This window comes from Neofelis nebulosa, chromosome 9, assembly GCF_028018385.1.
Source record: "Neofelis nebulosa isolate mNeoNeb1 chromosome 9, mNeoNeb1.pri, whole genome shotgun sequence".
Lineage (NCBI taxonomy): Eukaryota > Metazoa > Chordata > Mammalia > Carnivora > Felidae > Neofelis > Neofelis nebulosa.
This window is the reverse complement of record NC_080790.1, coordinates 124578518-124589929: the sequence shown is the minus strand read 5'-3', so window position 1 is coordinate 124589929 and position 11412 is coordinate 124578518. Positions and strand designations below refer to the sequence as shown.

The window sequence follows — 11412 nt, the reverse complement described above, 5'->3', positions numbered from 1 at the left end:
GAAGGGCCTTCCAGGCAGAGGGAACAGCAGGTGCAAAAGCAAGGTGTGTGACTGGTCACCAGAGCCCTGTCGGGCATCAGGTGAGAGGATGTACTCCTGCGGGAATAGAGGGGACAGTTTCCAGGTGTGGAGGGCAGCTGGGAAAGCACAGAGAGTTCATCCTGGGCAGGTACAGCGTGGTTCCAAGGTTGAGCACTGGTCCTGTTCCACTCCACCCTGTGGGAACTGGGTGTGTGGGAGAGTGAGGCCCCGTGTTCTCTCTGCCACAGCAACTCAATCCAGACCCTGAGGTGTCCCACTTTTGGAAAACCCAGCCATGCCTGACTTTCATATTTCTGCCCCAATCTGTCCAATCCAATCCTTGGAATCCCAACAAGGAGGGGGTGCAGGGGAAGGCTGTGCTGAGACCTAAAGAAGCTTTGGCCAGGTTCACAAAATGTGAGTTCTTTGAGCATTGCTTAGGTGTCCCTGTCCCCAGCTTTTAGCGCCCAGGCCCCCCGCCGGGACGCAAGTGGTTCCAGGTCTGCTTCATGAGATCCTGGCTCCCAGGAGAGCAGAGAGTTCTAGCCTGTGAGCTGCTAAGGGACAGCCAGGACTCTGATCTATGGTTTTAGGCTTTCGTTTCCAACCAGGTCTTTGTTCAGACCAGGAAGAAAAAGGAAAAAACTACACGGTTCTGTCTCTCGCGAACTGGAAGGGGGGAAGGCAGTGGGCGAGAGAGGGATGCCTCCAGCCCCGTCGTCGTCCCTTCCGCGTGGGGGTGGGGACAGGGAGAGATGTGGGTGAATAAGAAGGGTGCCTGGGCGGCTGAGGAGGCGGGTTGCGCCCAGAGGAGCGTGTGCGTGTGTGGTAGGGGGTGAGGGGGGTGTCGACTCTTAGAGGAAATTCTCCTCTCAGGGCGTGCCCGAGCCCCTCGCCAGCAGACGCCCGCCCCAGCTTAGGACAGATGACCCCTCCCCCACTCCCCTGCCCCCCCCCCCCGCCCCCCCCCCCCGCCCCATCCCGAGTTGAGACGGCTGCTCCCTCCCGGCCTCCTCTCCCCCCCGCGCCCCCACTCACCTGTTCTCCCACTCCGAGTTCACACGGCGGCTGCTCCCTCTCTCCCGCCTCCCCCTACCGCCCCCGGTACCTGCGCCCAAGCCGGGCAGACGATGCTTGGCTGCGCCGCGCTGCGCGGGGCGAGGAGGCGAGGACCCCGGCGCGCGTGGGGGCGCGGGGGTGCGCGCGGGGGCTGCTGCGTGTGGGCGCGAGACTGAGCCGGCCGCCCGGAGCCGACCAGCCCCTGCGAGGGTGCGCCGGCGGCGGGCGTGTGCGGGGCGCGGGCGTGCGCGCGAGGGTGTGTGCGCGGCCCGGGCGGAGCGCCGGGCGGGCGGGCGGCGGCGGCGGCGGCGGCGTTAGGACTCGGGGGACGCCGCCCCCCGCCCCCGCCCCCCGCGTCCCGCCCCCGCCCAGCCGCCCGCCTCAGTTCGCGCCGCGCCTCGGCTCCGAGCGCAGCGGCGCCGGCTCCGGGAGCGCCGCGGAGCCCCTGCGTGCGGCCGCGCCGGCGATGCGGGGCCGCCCCGCGCCCGCCCGAGTCCCGGCCCCGGCCCCGGCTCCCGCGGGAAGGGGCTGAGCCTCCCGCCGCCGCCCGGATGGCGAGCCTCGCCGCGCTCGCCCTCAGCCTGCTCCTGCGGCTGCAGCTGCCTTCGCTGCCCGGCGCCGGGGCACAGAGCGCCGCAGGTGAGTACGCCCGCCGGGCCCCGCTCGCTCCCCGGCGCGCCCGAGGCCGCCGCGGGGCCCTCGGGGGAGAAAGTTGTGCGGGCTGGCGGGGGGCGCGTCCCGGGGGCCGGAGCCGGGTCCCCGTCGCCGGCGCGGGCAGCCGCGTCCCTGCGCGCCCGGGCCCGCGCGTCCCCCCTCCCGGCAGCCCGCGTTTGGCGGAGTTCCCCGCCCGACTTTGCTGCGGGCCCCCGGGCGGGAGTAACTTTCGCGGTTGTTGCGAACGTCTCCACTTGCTGCCTCCCACTTGTCGGAATCTGTCACTGGAGTGTTTGGGGCGGCGGGACGAGAAGCGGCACCGGCGCCCGGGGTGGAGCGTTCGCTCCCCGCAGCTTCTGGGGGGCAGCGCGCGCTTTTCGTGGGGGAGCACCGGTCGCCAGCAGGCCGCGGCTGCCGGGGCGGTGGCTTTTCTTGTCTCCAGGGAGAGACGGCCAGCTCCAGACTTGCTCGAAACACGCCGCGCCCCTCAGCTAAGGCTTAAGCGAGCCGCTGAAGGCACCGTGGGGGTGTGGGTGTTAACGACTGGGGCGGCACTGACCTCCTCCCTAGCCCGTGGTTTTCAGCCAGAGTAGATGGTCGCCCCAGTTAAGGCCCTTGGAGCGGAGTGGCTTCGACCTTTGAGCCTGTTGGCTCCTGAAAAGTTTAGGGGTGGGGGACCCATATTTGGGTTTGACCGTAGGAAGGAGGTGAGCAGTGGTGGTTCTCGGTGTTGGGGGTCTGGGGTGCCCCTAATGATAGGTTGGCATGCATGGGAGACCATCACCATCCTGCGTCTTCTCCATCGCCAAGCCCGCCTCAGGCCAACTTCCAGCCCCAGGCCCCCAAAGACTGGGCGGTAGGTGGAGGGAGAAAAGGGAGGGATTGGCCAGGTATGCTTCCAAGTTCAAAATCACCTTGAAGTTTGTTTGTCTGTTTGTGTTTGTTTGTTTTTAGCCCCGATTTGATTTGATGTGGCCACACTGAGCTGGAGGTTGCTGAGATCACACGGACAGGCTGAGATAAACAAGTGAGATGTAGGAAAAGATGAGTTTCGGATTGCCGAGTAACAGCGGTGCCCATATATTGTTTTGAAGAAGGAAAGAGAGAAAGAAAAAAAGAAAGCTGTGGTGGAGTGTAGCCTCCTTAAGCAGGTTGCACTTGAGGTTAGGAAGCAATGGAGTGACACTCCGTTGGACAGGCACTGGCGTCTCTCTTGCTGCCTACTAAATGGGAACTCAGTATGGGACTTCTGCGAAGGGGACAGCCCGTTTCCGTGGCTGGGAAGTTGGGTGACTAGGGCACTTCTTTTGAGCTGTGTGCGTAGGATTAGCCAGTGAGGGAAGAGGGACAGGCACGGCACCGTTCTAAAGGTGGTGGGTGTGCAATTCTGTTTCTCCTCGCTCTGGGTCTGCATTAGGTGTGCTGGGGAGGGGAGAAAAGGAAGATGCTGGGGACGGTCCTGGAGCCCCGGGCGTACTTCGTGATTTAAATTTTTACTTTCCTCCAGGGCCTGGCGGGCCCGCCACGCATTCACAGTACTCACGTTCCCGCGGCAAAAAATCAGTGTCAAAAATATTCCGCCGCGGGTGTCCAGCCGTTCTTGCGAAGCGTGCGGTGAAACGGTACCGGCCTGGGGAAGCTGTCCAACGCACAAAGCACGCCGGTTCCGGTGCCTCCCGCCAGGTGGCGCTCGCCCACAACTGTTAAAATGCAAATCCAGTTGCTGTCAGCTCAGGAATAGAACTTCTTTTCAAATTTTAAATGAGTAATGTGTTTATTCAGCAGCCTTTTGTTAAAACATTTAGAGAAGTGTGAGGAGCCAGCACCTTTTCTTTGTTTGCTCTTTGGAACACTCGGGAAAGAAAAGCAGTCCAGGAGTACAGTTTGGGAAGAAATCTACTGTTAAGGCACCATATGTTTCTTTTGGTTCTACTTGAGCCGAGTGACTTCTGCAAACCTACTACGGCATATACTTAGCAAGCGACTGCGTTTGTGCTAGAGGCTCCTTGAACGAGTGGGATTAGCTTGTGTGGGAGAAAGCCTCATTCAGTTGTAAAAATGGGGATTTTCTGTAGATATCTTTTCTCTCCTTTTTGGTTTAATGCAAATGTCTTAGACCATTTACATTCGATTTCCCCCCCCCCCCCCCCAGGTTTCTTCGTGAACATCTACATTTGTAGATGCAGGAATGCTGCAAATGTTGATTTTTTAAAATGGACTTATCCTCTTAATTTCTAAATGCTGAAACTGTTGGAATCCAGATCTAGTACAAATACGACAATATCTTGATTTGCTTTAAAGTATCTTATTTAAAACTTTTGGCAAGTTTGGGTAAAGAATACATTTTAAAACTCAGTGGTGTGTGCCTCATACCTTTTTAATCTGAAAGTTCCCAGTCTTAAAAGCACTTGGAATTTGTATCTAGTACACATTTGGGATGATATGTTTTGCTGTAACATGTTGGTCATGGTGTCCAAAAGTCAGTGGCAAGAGCCTGTCATCAAAAGGCAGTTTCCTTCTTCCTACTAAGATGTGGTTCATGAGCCAGGATGATGATTGCAAGGAATGGTAGTTAAAAAAAAAAAAGCATTTGAAATCAGCTTGTTGAGAGTGTGGCAAAACATGATTTGGGATGGGGCAAGAGAGAAACAACTAAAACAGATACGGGATAATTAGTCCATTTACTAGAGGATTTCAGCGTCTGTACAGTGAGAGCGACAATGGATCGTAGAGGGGACTGACTTGAGACTGCAATTGTTAGCGATGTAGTCATTTAACTCGATAATCATTACCAGTTATCTCTGGGGAACCGTTAGCAGTACAGTCAAATTTTATTTTCTCTCCTGGATTGCTTGATTTCTTTCCTAATAAAAGAACAATTAATGTGCCAACCTGGCCTGGATTCTGTTTCAGCAACAATCACAAACACATTCACAATGAAAGCAGACTGTTTTCTTGGGTAAAAACCCACTCCCTTTCTCCTCTCTTCAGTTTCTTCTTGCTTATCCCTCGCACAGCGCTCGCAAGCTCCTGGCTGCCGGTTGAGACGGAGTCCGCTGTGGTAGTGTAACTGTCACCTTTCAGAGCCATGATCACAGGACATTACAGCATTGTTCCTTTAAGCACAGGATACTCCCATGACTCTCTGACAGCATGTTGCTGTGGAAACAAGAGCGGTGGTGTGTAGGCGGTGGGCCCTTCATAAATATTTATTGATGATGATGAAGAGATGGCAACTCTGTTGGGGCCTGGGGAGTTTAACTCAGGGAGGCAGCCTGACTTAGAGAAATGAGTAAGAGCTTTGGTGTGTGAATCCCACTCTGCCTCTTTCCAGCTATGCCAGCCTGGGAAAGTCATTTACCTCCTCTGATGCCCAGGTTCTCATCTGTAAAGTAAGGATAATTGTAGCTGCCTCACTGGATTCTGGGAAGACTAAAACAAGATGATGGATGCGGAGTGAGAAGTAGGCTGGTGCACAGTAGTGCTTTAGCTTAAAGGGGAGCCTTGTCTATTACTAGCCTTGGCATTGGTGTGTGGACCCAGGTCAAGGGGGCATTGATGTTAAGGTCAGTTATGAATGGAATATTAGATGGCTGGGTTTTGGTGATGAATTTTAGTGTTTTTTTTTGGGGGGGGATGGGGGGGATTTGATTCCCTGCAACTGCTTTCAGAAAGTGATTTAGTACAAAACAGTTGACACGGATACATTTGACAATTCAAGAGTTCAGATAGGGAATGTTTAGTTTTAAGCACATTTTACCTTCTAAATGAGAACTTATAAAAACCCAGATGGCTACACATTGTAACAGGAGAGTATTTGGGAATATCTTTTCTCCCTTCCTACCCCCTCCTTCATACATTCTTCCTTGCCTCAGGACTCTGTCCCCTGCTCCATTTCCTTTTCTTACCTAATCTAGAAATCAGGTGTGTGGAACTCTTGAGCAGTGGGAGGGTGGGGGATGCTTTGTGCACTTGATAAACAAGCAGAGAATAAGTAAACATATGGAGGTCCATGGCATTCCAAGAAATAAAAAAGCTATGGGATTATTGAAAACAAACCATGTCGGACAAGTTTAATAGCATTTGCAAGCACATTACAGAATTGGGGCTAAGAGGCAACACCACGTAGATATTAGAAAACAGAGTGTCCCATGAAATTTTGTAAAATGGATTCAGTTGGTTTGGAGAGGAAGAAAACCATGGCTCGCGCACGCTCTCTTTTTAATAGATTAATAACAATCAGATGCAGGGGTGATTGCTAGTGTTGTGTTCATTTGGGCCAGGGTGACAAGTTGGGAGTCCTAGGATTTAGCATTTGATGTGGTCTTGCTGGGCACTCTTTTTTGCCTGAGAGATGAGGAAATAAAGATGATAATGCCACTTATCATTGGTAAGAGTGCCACGTTCTAAAGACGATATAGAGGGACCTAGGGAGTATGCTAGGCATAGATCCCAAGGAACCCTCTGGAAGTCAATCGTGAAAAATGAAAATTAATGTGTCACAAAGGCAGAATAGTGAAAGGGTGAGGAGCCACTGAGGAATGGTGATCATTTGGCCGGTTTTATCCAAATTTTGGGTATTTCACTTGGCCTACCCCGGTTATCTATACAGGCAAGAGCTGCTCAGAAGCCTTACCAGATCCACTGCCAGACTGGTGGGTAACTAAGAAACTGAAGGTAACTAAGGAATCGAAGTCCACAGTGTTACAGACTTAATTTTTTGCACATTGGAGTCAGGCTGCTGAAGAATGTTTGAGACACACACACACACACAGCCACTGGTGCATGAGTAGAACACAGATCTGAAGTCTTTCCAGTTTCTTGAATATTCAGCCTCAAATTTTTATTTGGTGCTGGAGGGAATAAAAAATGGTGATGTCATTTGGCAGTTTCTTTAAAAAGTTAAACATACACATATACCATAGGATCCAGAGAGTCCACTTCTAGGAATATACCCAATAGACACGAAAACATATGTCCACACAAAGATACACACATGAATATTCATAGCAGTGTAATTCATACAAGACCCCAAACTGGGAACAATCCAAATGTCCATCAACTAGGAACCCATCTACTGGAATTCTACTAGCAATGAAAAGGGACGGAGTATTGATAATGTTATGACACTGATGAACCTGAAAAAACATGCTAGGCAAAAGGAGCCGGATGCGAAAGACTGTATACTATGTGAAATATTTGGAAAAGGCAAATCTCAAGGTGGCTCCGTAGCTCAGTTGGTTAAGTGTCTGACTCTTGATTTCGGCTCGGTTCATGATCTCATGGTTTGTGAGATCGAGTCCTCTGTTGGGCTCTGTGCTGACAGCACAGAACCTGCTTGGGATTCTCTCTACCTCTCTTTCTGCCTCTCCCCTCCTCAATGAAACAAAACAAAACAAAACAAAACAAAACAAAACAAAACACCCAAAAGAACCAAAAAAAATATTCAAAAAAGGCAAATCTATACAGATAGAAAACAGATGAGTGGTTGCCTGGGCTGGCAGTGGGATCAGGGATTTATAGCATGTGGGCACGAGAGAATATTTTAGAGTGATGGAAAGATTTGAAAACTGGAAGGAGGTGATGGTTGGTAACTCTATAAATCCTGGCTCCCTGCTTTAGATACGAACTTGATGAGTTGTTACTTCGCTATTCTGAACCTTTATTTCTGCATCTGTAAATTGGGCACAACAGTGCTTCGAAGAGCCAGAGATAGCTCCTGTAAATTGTCAAGCTAGGTGCCTGGCACAAAACGGGCACCCAATAAATGGCATTGTTGTTACCCCTTGCCAGTCTCCACAAATAGTTTTTTGTATGAATTGTTTGCAAGTCATTATTTTTGTTTTTTTCTTCTCTTTTAGACTCTTTTTTTTTTACATTTATTTATTTTTGAGAAACAGAATGAGACAAAGTATGAGTGGGGGAGGGGCAGAGAGAGAAGGAGACACAGAATCTGAAGCAGGCTCCAGGCTCTGAGCTGTCAATGCAGAGCCTGATGCGGGGCTCGAACCCATGAACTGTGAGATCATGACCTGAGCCGAAGTTAGACACTCAACTGACTGAGCCACCCAGGTGCCCCTCTTTTAGACTCTTTAGACTGAATTAAATCAATGAGCTAACATGTCTTCCCTTTCATCAATTTGGCAAAAACGAAAAAGTTTTAGACTGTGAAGTTTAGACAAGGATCTGAGCAATTAGGTGGCTTTGTTCATTGTTGAGTAGTGAATATAGAAACAGCTTTTTTTTTGTTTTTTTTTTTGTTTTTTGAGTGCTAATCTTATTAAAAGTAAAGATGTGAATAGCTTGTACGTGGAGTATTTTGGTAGGGTATGGATTGGGGTTGAGGAGAGGATAGACCATTCATTTTCTTTTTTCTCATTAAGCCAAGGATGTAGAAATTTAACAGAAGAGATGCTCTCCTGTAAAAGGAGCAGATGCAGCATGTTTTTTGGGCCATTAGCTTCCTGACAGGGTGAACAGCCACTAGGGGTGAGAAAACAGCTCCATACCTGTGTTTCTTTCCTGCCTTTATAGGGTGCTTCCGTTGATACCCCAGGAGAACTTCACAGATGATTACTAACTTCAAACTTCACTCAGCCTCACGAAGCTGAAGCCGGTCCTCTTCCAAGGGAGGAAGCTGTTTTGTTACCCACATTCCCAGCTCCAGCTTCCCAGAACCCTAAAGAGCATGTTTCCTCTCGGATCACCTTGACTTTACATTAGTCCCCTTTTATCCCAGTGGTGCTGGAACTGATCTTGAGATCACAAAACCAGTTCTCTTGGTCCTCCCAAAACTCATGGTGGGTGGTTGCATATGCATTCTTTAAGGGTCATGTCTCTGTCTCTTTGGAGCCAAGCATGAATTAATAGATTCATGTCAGCGAGGAGAACTTTAAAAAAAAAAAAAAATTTTTTTAACGTTTATTTATTTTTGACACAGAGAAAGACAGAGCATGAATGAGGGAGGGTCAGAGAGAGGGAGACACAGAATCTGAAACAGGCTCCAGGCTCTGAGCTGTCAGCACAGAGCCTGACGCAGGGCTTGAACTCATGGACCGCGAGATCATGACCTGAGCTGAAGTCAGCCTCTTAACCGACTGAGCCACCCAGGCGCCCTGCAAGGAGAACTTTTTAAAGAGCACTTAATGGGGGCGCCTGGGTGGCTCAGTCGGTTGAGCGTCCGACTTCAGCTCAGGTCACGATCTCGCGGTCTGTGAGTTCGAGCCCCGCATCGGGCTCTGGGCTGATGGCTCAGAGCCTGGAGCCTGCTTCGGATTCTGTGTCTCCCTCTCTCTCTGCCCCTCCCCTGTTCATGCTCTGTCTCTCTCTGTCTCAAAAATAAATAAACATTAAAAAAAAAAAAAAGAAAAAAAAAAAAAAAAAAAAAAAAGAGCACTTAATGTTTGATCATCAGGAATGAGTGCCCTTGGATGATCCAGACTTGGTCTAATTGACCATAATTATGACTTTTGGTTTTGCTGCTCAACTAGTCACAGGTTGGTCCAAGGAGCCCCTTTGAACCAGTTTATTCTTCATACTTTCAGATGTCTTTGAGAACGTCCTTATTTTTCTGTGACAACAAGGATCTCCAGGCTCACCTCTAAGTTTTCTGTCCTAAACATGCAGTCAGTTATTTCTTTCTTTCTTTTTTATAAGAATTGTGGTTCCTTTTTGTGGAGATATCAGAATCTGAGATGCACATTGTGGTGTTTTATTTGAATGCCGGAGGAGAATAGAATAAAACAGGGACTGGTGGTAATGTTAGGGATAGAAAGAGAAAGATATTTTAAACAGCATGCATTTATGACCACTTATCTCTTAGATTTTTTAAAGGTCGATCTGAGCATGAGGACCTATTAATCTAATTAAAAATAATTTTGTGATTGTCATGCTGTGTGCTTAGAATGTAGCCTAGAAGTTGATGTCACCGCTTCTTTTTTTCTTAAGCATCTTGGAATTGGCCCCTAAGTGCCTGGGTCCAGATGAACTCATATGTCAGTGTTTCTTGGGTACCAACTTTGTGAAAAGAAAAAAAGAAAGAAATCCCAGTCTCACCCTAAGGGAATTATGTTAGTTATCTATGGCTGGGTAACAAGTTATATCCCCGAACCTAGTGGCTTTATTGCCCCACCATTTCTTCGAGTCAGGAATCTGGGTGTGGCACAGCTGGGTTCTCTGGCTTTGGATCTCTCAACAGGCTGCAAACAGGGTGTTGGCTGGGGCTGCAGCCCACTCAGCTGGAGTGGAAAAGCATCTGCTTCCAGACTCACTCACATGGTTGTGGGAGGGCTCAGTTCCTCATGGGCTGTCGGAGTGAGGGGCTCAGTTCTCAGGAACTGTTGGCTAGAGGCTACTCTGGCTTCCTTACCATGTGGGTCCCCCCATCATAACATGGTGGCCAGATCTGTCACTGACCAATTGAGAGGACAGGAAAAAGCGTGAGCAAGACGGAAGTCAGTTTTTATAATGCAGTTTTGAAAGTGACATCCATCACTGTTGCCATCCTCTGTCTGTCAGATGTAAGTCACTAGGTCTAGCCTCCTTGCAAGGGAGGGGGGAATCACATATGGACTTGAAGGAAGTGGGGATTGTTGGGAGCAGTTTCAGGAGCTGCCTACTACGTGAACCTCAAAAAATAGATAGGTGTAGGAAACCTTGTATCATGGAAAAAAATAAAAATGTAACTATGTTCACATCTTTTAATTCTTTTTATTATTTTAGGCATTGGTGTCAGTTCAGTGTCAAGCCTTTGCTCTTTAAAGGCCTCTGAGGGGTGCCTGGGTGGCTCAGTTGGTTAAGTGTCCAACTCTTGATGTAGGCTCAGGTCATGATCTCATGGTTTGTGCGATTGAGCCCTGCATCAGGCTCTGCACTGACAGCATGGAGCCTGCTTAGGGTGCTCTCCCTCCCTCTCTCTCTGCCCCTCCCCCACTCGTGCATGTGTACATGTGTGTGCTCTCTCTCTCAAAATAAATAAATATAAAAAAATACAAAGGCCATTGAATAGAGAGATTTATTGTCTCTGAATTGACTTGGTATGAATCTTAAAAAAAAGTTAATTAGGAGTGTCAGTAAAGTAAAAATGAAATAATACGAAGACCCATCAGAAGCCGTTTCAAACTTTACTCTAAAAGTTGAAGTACTATCTGTTTTTGTGAGACTAAAACTTTCACACTACTATCTAGGTTCCACAAGAACCAATTTATAAAAAACACCAATAAATAAGGGCTGTAGTTTAGCTGAAAGTTAGTATTTTTATTACTTTTAGATATCCCAGTTTTAAAAATTGGTATTTATTTTAGAGGCACCTGGGTGGCTCAGTCAGTTAAGCATCTGTCTGATTCTTGGTTTTGGCTCAGGTCATGATCTAGTGGTTTGTGAGCTTGAGCCCTGCATTGGGCTCTGTGCTGACTGTGTGGAGCCTGCTTGGGATTCTCTCTCTCCCTCTTTCTCTGCCCCTTACCCATTTGTGTGTTCTCTCTCTCTCTCTCAAAATAAATAAACTTAAAAAAATTGGTACTTATTCTAGACTTTTTTAACCCATTTCCAGAGGGTTTTTATTGTCACAAAAAACTAACATTGAGAATTTATTTTTTTTTTTTTTAGTTTTTTAATGTTTATTTATTTATTTTTTTAATGTTTTTATTTATTTTTGAAGGGGAGAGAGAGAGAGATAGA

General features: G+C 48.8%; 1 protein-coding gene across 15 annotated transcripts in view; it reads left to right on the top strand.

Moving 5' to 3' along the window:
• Positions 1-1483: 1483 nt before the first annotated feature.
• Positions 1484-11412, top strand: part of PTPRT (protein tyrosine phosphatase receptor type T) — a 1082577-nt gene continuing 1072648 nt past the window's right edge. For 14 of the 15 annotated variants that reach the window (XM_058685649.1, XM_058685643.1, XM_058685647.1 and 11 more), the window contains exon 1: positions 1484-1719. In XM_058685649.1, the coding sequence (XP_058541632.1) occupies positions 1632-1719 (88 nt within the window). In that variant the 5' untranslated portion in view covers positions 1484-1631. The remainder of the gene's footprint in view (positions 1720-11412) is intronic. The other variant, XM_058685651.1, reaches the window with a different exon arrangement.